General features: G+C 42.5%; 1 protein-coding gene and 1 non-coding gene across 2 annotated transcripts; both read left to right on the top strand.

Moving 5' to 3' along the window:
• Positions 1-124: 124 nt before the first annotated feature.
• On the top strand, positions 125-6,781 carry Cks2 (CDC28 protein kinase regulatory subunit 2). The gene is made up of 3 exons (XM_052728016.1): positions 125-473; positions 4,583-4,710; positions 6,435-6,781. Exons 1-3 carry the CDS (start codon positions 415-417, stop codon positions 6,485-6,487), a joined length of 240 nt encoding a protein of 79 aa, XP_052583976.1. The 5' UTR covers positions 125-414; the 3' UTR covers positions 6,488-6,781.
• LOC128104847 (small nucleolar RNA SNORA2/SNORA34 family) lies at positions 3,349-3,485 on the top strand. Its single transcript, XR_008216142.1, has one exon. It is a non-coding gene; the product is annotated as a small nucleolar RNA SNORA2/SNORA34 family (small nucleolar RNA).
• Positions 6,782-8,169: the final 1,388 nt, after the last annotated feature.

The raw sequence follows: 8,169 nt of genomic DNA, 5'->3' as shown, positions 1-8,169 counted from the left end.
CCCAGCCCCGCCTTATTCCCCAAACCCCGCGATACCTCACCTCGGGCCCCACCCTCCCAACGGCCTGGTCTAAGCCACTGCGCACGCGCTGTGAGGTCCATAACGACTCGGCTCCGCCCTTCTTTCGTAACTCTAGGGATCGCCGGGCCCTCATCTCCACAGCGCTGTCCCAGCCTTACTCCCGCCCTCGTAGCCCCGCAACAGGTCTCTGATTGGTTACCTGTCCTCGCGGCCTGCGTGGAGCGTGATTGGTCAGTGACTCCGTCCAATCGGCGGCGGGCTGTCGGATTCAAATCCAGAGCGTTGGGCCTGCGGTCGTTGGCCTCATTGGAGTCGTTGCGCCGGCCCTAGGCGGACGTGGAGCTCCTTGCGCCCCGTTTCCTGCTCCTGTTTTCTCCTCCGCGCACCGGCAGGATGGCCCACAAGCAGATCTACTACTCGGACAAGTACTTCGACGAGCACTACGAGTACCGGTGAGCAGCGCCTGCGGAGGAGGGCGGCGCCGGGAGGTCAGACCCGGTGGTCGGGACTCGGGGTCCCTTAGAGGCCTCCATCCGTCCGGACAGCCGCGCTTTGTGTCGCCGCCTTCGGGGTTCGCAGGAGCTGGGGAGTCAGGTGGTTCTTTCGGCAGCGCCTCATCCGGGAGTTCACGACCGCACGCGGCGCTCGCCGGGTCTGGCCCTGAGGGGAAGTCCCGGGAGGTGCACCCGACGGGGATTGGCGAGTGTGTGTTGGGGTAACTCTGCAGAAGCAGTAACTTGGGGCGTCGTTATTAAGGAGCTTCAAGTTGAAACCTCGAGGTTACCCTGGGAAGGTTTTTGCCCCCCCCCCCACCCCCGCCATTACCTTCAACTGCTAATGTGCTTTGGCCTGGTTTGGGGCTTTTGAGGGATTTTGGATTTTGAACCCTGAGATGCTCTAGAAAGTAGTGCCTACGTTAGTGTAATAAGCAAATGGATTATGGAAAGTCGGGGATGATTACAGTTAGCTGTATTGTATTCAGGCCGACCTGGGGTGTGGTTTCAAAGGCCTTTAGGCCGCTGGGTCCTACTGGGTTGGGACTAAAGCGTTGCATTCTGGGATAATACCCAGGTGGGTAAAACCTATGCCGCCTGTGGCCAAACAGTGACCGTGTTTTCTGTTTGCTGCCCTTTTAAAAAGGTTAGTCTCCAGCATGCTGTTTGAGGCATAAGAAAGACACTTAGAAAGTGGATTCCCTAACCTCCCCCCAGTTCTCTCACGCCCTTAGTACAGAAGTCTTCACAGCCGGAAAACTTTCTTTGGTCTGTTTTACAGTTTAGTAATGCTTGAACTTGAATGTTTTTAACTAAGAAATCTCGTGGATTTTTTCTTAGCTATAAAATTTAATTAGTATGTTTACATAGTAATTGTAAGCATGTGATAAGTTGGCATTAATGTTCGGTGGTTATAGTAACCCGGAGCCCAGCTTGGGGATATCCAAAAAGTTATTGTACTGCCTTCTAAATTTGGCAAATAATTCTAAGTGTTTAGCATAAAGGCTTATGGGCTTGTATACATTTCTTTAGGACATACTGCCAGAGTGTGGTAGTTTTTAAACTTGGGCTGTAAGTTGTACGTGTTTGAAAGCAACTGCTGGCCTGTCTGAAGTAATTTGTTAGAATGTAAGTAAGGAGCTGGTCTACTACCCACTGCTGTATTGGGAATGGAATCGAGAGCCCAAGAGATTTTATTTTGAAACCAGGTCCTCATTAAGTGGCTTTTCAAGCTTGCCATTCTCCCTCAGCCTTCCTAGTAGCTGAGATTATGGGTGTGTCGCCACACATGGCTTGAGCATTCACTAACCTTTACAAAACGAGAGGAATTAGAGAGGTACTCTTGAAAGAGAATGTACTGGTGATATGACACAGGTGTGAATCTAGGATGGTTTAGATATAGTAGAAGTATGTGTGTTGGGTAGAAGCTTAGTGTTTTTGTCTTTGTCAGTGAGTGGTTACTATGAAAAAACAGTGGGTTGTTGTGGGAGCCTATCTTTTTTTTTTTTTTTTTTGAGATGGTCTCTATAGCTCCAGTTGTCCTGGAACCTGATGTGTAGACAGATCTGACTGCATCTGCCGCCCAAGTCCTAGGAGTAAAGGTGTACACCACCATGCTCAGCATGAGAGTCTGTCTTTACAGAAGGAAAATTGAGGATTTCTCTCTGGGTACTTTTATAAAGTGGTAATATGTGGCACTTTTTTTTTTTCCCAACAAAAACTAGGTTTTGGAAATAGTTTTCCTTAATGTGGTCAGGTAGAGACATCATGTGAGTTTAACACTACTTAAAAATTTACAATTATAATCGACCCCTGGTGAGGTGCAACCTGTTGACATGACTTAGGTAGAAGCAACTTCTATCTGAATATTTGAGACTATCCATAGGAATATAAGATCACAAGGTATTTTGTGCAGTCTTAAAAATTAGATGTTGATGCCTGGCGGTGGTGGCGCACGCCTTTAATCCCAGCACTCCGGGAGGCAAAGCCAGGCGGATCTCTGAGTTCAAGGCCAGCCTGGACTACAGTGTGAGTTCCAGGAAAGGCGCAAAGCTACACAGAGAAACCCTGTCTGAAAAAAAAAAATAGATGTTGAGGATGAGGCCTTGAAGGTCTCTCAGGGTTACACAAAATTCCCATCTCAAAAATAGTAGAAGGTGCACTGAAATTTGGCAACCCTTGTTGCCTCCACTATGATCTGTTTCAAGAATGAATGGTAACTGGAATGAGCAAGAATATTTTTTTTTAAGATTTATTTATTTATTATGTATACAGCATGTATGACTGCAGGCCAGAAGAGGGCACCAGACCTCATTAAAGATGGTTGTGAGCCACCATGTGGTTGCTGGGAATTGAACTCAGGACCTCTGGAAAGAGTCAGTGCTCTTATCCTCTGAGCCATCTCTCCAGCCCTCGTAAGAATATTTATATAGTTGCCTGGAAATGTTTGAGGGGAGTGTACTGTGTTAGTAAGCATAACTATTTTGTAGTCATTTATCTTATGTTGTAAAGTTGTTTTAAGGATTATTTGCATTGAAATAATAAGCCATATCCTAAAATCTATGTTGTGGACAATTTGGTGCTTAGAAAGGATTATGGATTGAGTTGTTCCATGTCCAAAAATACAGAACTAAATTTACACACTCTGTCATCTCACAGCTTATATTGGTCAAAAAAATTGCTAATTGCTGATTTTGTATAAACTTAATACCAGAAAGGGTAAAATGAAGCTGACAATTAGGGTTTTAGAAAGAGATTCTTTGTGATAATTAAGTGCTCTATTCAGGCAAGGGTACAGATTTGTTTGTACTTGTTAGAATTGTATGTATTTGTTTTGGCCCTGAATCAAGGCCAACAGTTTGCTGGAACTGTTGGTTTCAAGCAGGAGCCTAAAGAAATGTCTCTCTATGGTCTGTTGGCCATTTCAGAAATTTGGAAATCTAATGGTCAATTCATTAGAAAGAAACAAACTGGCTGGATGTTGTACACAGTTCTGTAATTATTGTACTTGGGAGCCTAAGGCAAAAAGATAGGGAGTTTTGAGGCCAACTTGCCCAAAAGTAGAATGCGCCCCACCCCTACCCCCATGAAACAGCTGAGTCACTGGTGATAGATGTGGTGGCTGATAAGTCTTAATGGTATTCCAAGTATAATACTTCTACATTACTGATTTAGCTTATTGTTCATTAAATTATGTTAAATCTGTTACCAAGAAAAAGGATTATTGTGGGTTTTCCACATAGGAAAAGGAACAATTCTATGTGTTCATCTGGGTTCGGTTCTCAGCTCCAAAAAAAAAAAAGATTTTTATTTAGGTGTCTACCTTAAAGTTCTGGAATTGCTTCAGTAACTACTGGGAAACTAAAGATCTGTATGAAGTTCATGGGCATGAGTTAGTATTTTGGGTCTTAATTCTGAAGCATAAAGCAAACTATGGAATATATACAAGAACTTGTATCTAATACAGATCTAGTATTGTGTAGCAGAAAATACATTGTCTTAGTTTGTCCATTCTTACCCGCCCTTTATTAAAAGTTTAGTAATCCCAGGTTGAGGTGACGGTGACAGCTAATCATAAGACTAGACTCCTTCCTTCCTCCTTCCTATGCAGCTCACTTTTATAATTGCCTCTGGCTATCCAGCTACCATCAGTCTGTCCAACGGGACAGTGGGTATATTTTTTACTTTGAGTATACTTTTCAGTACTTGAATATTTTCTGCCTATATTTTGTAGATCAAGAGTTGTTTCATAACCAAAAGTTGTAGGAGAGGGTGACTCTATTCCTGGAAGATTCATCAATAATAAATACTCTGTTAGAAAGGTAACCCTAAAGAATAAAATGCTTTTCATTTCTGTGCAGCTTACTATTGGCCTAATACTTGAACATAAGCCCTCAAAGCTAAAAGTATAGGTTATAGGGAATACCCAAGATTAATACAAATAGTATTGTAATCCAGAGTTGCTTTAGAGAAATGACTTCAAATTTTCAGTATCTTAAAAGGTCCCTGTATAAAGTGATAATGGTAGGAAAGACACAGCACTAATCTGGCTGAATCTTTTTTAACAGGCATGTCATGTTACCCAGAGAACTCTCCAAACAAGTACCAAAAACTCATCTAATGTCTGAAGAGGAGTGGAGGAGACTTGGTGTCCAACAGAGTCTAGGTTGGGTTCATTACATGATTCATGAGCCAGGTAAGCTTTGCTATAAAGTGCTAACTAAATAAAAATAGTTGTTGAGGGTCAACTTTTTAAAAACCCAAACATTCAGTGTTAACTTAAAGTAATAGCTCAACTATTTTTGTAAATGAACTATTCCTTACTCCCTGGATAATGTCCTGTTTTATAGTAAAATGATACAAGAATGAAAGTAATGCCGGGCGGCAATGGCGCACACCTTTAATCCCAGCACTTGGGAGGCAGAGCCAGGCAGATCTCTGTGAGTTAGAAGCCAGCCTGGTCTACAGAGCGAGATCCAGGACAGTCACCAAAACTACACAGAGAAACCCTGTCTCGAAAAAAAACAAACAAACAAAAGAATGAAAGTAATACATTATCTACTTGTAAAGATGACTTACTTGCCGGGCGGTGGTGGCGCACGCCTTTAATCCCAGCACTCGGGAAGCAGAGCCAGGCGGATCTCTGTGAGTTCGAGGCCAGCCTGGGCTACCAAGTGAGTTCCAGGAAAAGGCGCAAAGCTACACAGAGAAACCCTGTCTCGAAAAACCAAAAAAAAAAAAAAAAAAAAGATGACTTACTTAATCAGCATAAAACAAGTGTTTAAATCCTGTGCATATATAGAAATTGATGCAATTAGATGTGAGTACATCTTTCGTTAGTCCTTTTTAGGGAATTGTTTACCCTAAGGTTAAATGAGATAGGCATATAAACATTCTTCCTGTATAAGTATCTTATTCTCTGGGCGTGGTGGTGCACACTTTTAATTCCCAGCACTTGGGAGGCAGAGGCAGGGGGAATCTCTGAATTCAAGGCCAGCCTGGTTACAAATCTAGTTCCAGGACAGCCAGGGCTGTTAACACAGAGAAACCCTGTCTCAAAAAAACCAAAAAAGAAAGAAAGAAAAGAAAAGTATCTTATTCTAGTATGGCATTAACCAAAAGTTTTCTAGACATTAAGTAGTAAACTAGACTGAAGCTTTGTGTTCTTAAGTTCTAGTTTGGAACTATCAATTAAGAACTAATGCTGGAAACAAAATTTGAAGACATACTACAAAAACAGAAAATTAAAGCTATCTTTTTATACTTGTAAAGAAAAAAACAGTATTGTTAAACTCTTGGGTCTGTTAAAACTTTCTAGGGATTATGACACATATATTTCAGAGTTCAAAGATTCTCCCTACTACAGAAGCAATGGATCTGTATCTATCTAACTATAGATTCCTGGCTTTCCTCATACTGAATTGGGAGGTATTGGGTGAACTCTACTGATTCAATTATCTTTATTTTTTGAGATTAAAGTCTACATCCTTTCTTAGCTAAGTGCAGGGATTACAAGTATACCACCACACCTTGCTTTCTGGTGGCTTGTGTGCTGAGATTGGACCTTTGTACTTGCTAGGCAAATACATCCACCACCATATATACTATATACCACCACTCTAGCATACATATATATCCAACTTTCTGGTGATTTTTCTGAAGTGCATTAGCATGAGATCCAGTAGCTACTTTGAATGAGATGTCCTTTTCTCAAAGAGATAACATTTCTTTTCCCTGGAATGAGATTTTTACAGGTAGAAACCTTTTCTCTAGAGTAGGCTAAAGATTAAAAATAGTGGAGCAATGTTATTGTAACATAGTTTGCCTGTGTTCAGTGTTTATTATTTTGAGACAATTTTAATCACTTCAAATAGTGACGTGTTGGCATGAAACTTAATGATAAATATTTCCTTTCCACAGAACCGCATATTCTTCTCTTTAGACGACCTCTTCCAAAAGAACAACAAAAATGAAGTACAGCTGGGATCACCTAATCTTTTTCAAATTTAATGTATATGTGTATATATGGTAGTATTCAGTGAATACTTGAAAAATGTACAAATCTTTCATCATACCTGTGCATGAGCTGTATTCTTCACAGCAACAGAGCTCAGTTCAATGCAACTGCAAGTAGGTTATTTTAAGTTGTTAAAGATAAATTTTCTTGTAGTTTTTTTTCTTAATATAAGTAGTGCCTGTTTTACTTTACCTGTTACTTTTGTTAAATAAAGTTTGTATGTTGCATTTATCACTATTGTTGAAATTAATTTGACTTGAGTCTGAATAATTTTACCCCTGGAAGAAATAAACATACTTGAAAAAGAAATATCAAGCTCCAAATGATGGGATTACTGGGGATATTTAATCTAGACTCAAAGTAGGTTTTCAGCTTTATTGATATTCTATTTCCAAGATAGCTGTCTGTCTACATTGGTTGTGTCCACAATGTCTACAAAACACTAGTGGTTTCAGGGAGAACTGTTTTAAGAAGCACTGAAACACCATTTGTATGCATTTTTGTCGGCCAAGAAATTAAGCACAGACACATTAGAAATGTAAAAATGAATGGCCAGTAACATAAGACCCTTATTAGATTAACAAGGGTGACTTCACACTCACTGAGCCATGGCCTTCGGTGTTCGTGGTATGTAACCCTGTGGGGCCTACCTGAACAAGAACTGGAGCTGTCTGGGTATCTTGCTTCAAATAAGGGGCTAGTGTTCTGTGCTAAGCCTGCACTTTGACTCCAGGTCTGTTTGCCAAACGCCTGACACTGCAGGCTGCTGTGGGATGGTCTGTATGGCAAATGTGTTGCTCTGATTGGTCAATAAATAAAACACTGATTGGTCACTGGCTAGGCAGGAAGTATAGGCGGGACAAGGAGGAGAATGAAGCTGGGAAGTGGAAGGTTGAGTCAGAGAGTCACTGCCAGCCGCCAGGATGACAAACAGCATGTGAAGATGCCGGTAAGCCACGAGCCATGTGGCAAGGCACAGATTAATGGAAATGGATTAATTTAAGCTGTAAGAACAGTTAGCAAGAAGCCTGCCACGGCCATACAGTTTGTAACCAATATAAGTCTCTGTGTTTACTTGGTTGGGTCTGAGTGGCTGTGGGACTGGCAGGTGAGAGAGATTTGTCCTGACTGTGGGCCAGGCAGGAAAACTCTAGCTGCAGCAGGCGACTTTCTTCTGTCCTTAGATCTCTTCACAGTTCTGTGTTCTTAGTTTCTTTGTGGTGCGTTTTGCTGAGCCTCCTGTTCTCCAGAGGCAGCACCAGTTTCTCAGACAACTAAACACATTCGGCCCTTGTGTAGTTGGGGTTTCTAAATCTGCCTGCTAGCACCATGCTTTGACATCCTATCTTGCCCTAGAAATTGCACACTGCCAAACGTTAGTGGCCTCCGCTTTCCTCCATGAGCCTGCATCACCTCAGTGAGGGCCTCCCTCCTAATGCCCTATCTGGAGGCCCGGCCCCTGGAGCAGAGCTCAGCAGGGAGCAGAGCTCAGCAGGGAGCAGAGCTCAGCAGGGAGCAGAGCTCAGCAGGGAGCAGAGCTCAGCCGCACCCTTAGGCCTGCCAAAAGCACCTGCTCTGTTCCCACGTGCGGCCCCGTTGACCCGGGACGCTAAGCACTTCCGGCATAAAAAGGCTTCC

Source organism: Peromyscus californicus, unplaced genomic scaffold (genome assembly GCF_007827085.1).
Source record: "Peromyscus californicus insignis strain IS unplaced genomic scaffold, ASM782708v3 Scaffold_8__1_contigs__length_139910024, whole genome shotgun sequence".
Taxonomy (NCBI): Eukaryota; Metazoa; Chordata; class Mammalia; order Rodentia; family Cricetidae; genus Peromyscus; species Peromyscus californicus.
The sequence above is the reverse complement of the archived record's forward strand: the minus strand, read 5'-3'. Positions and strand labels throughout refer to the sequence as shown.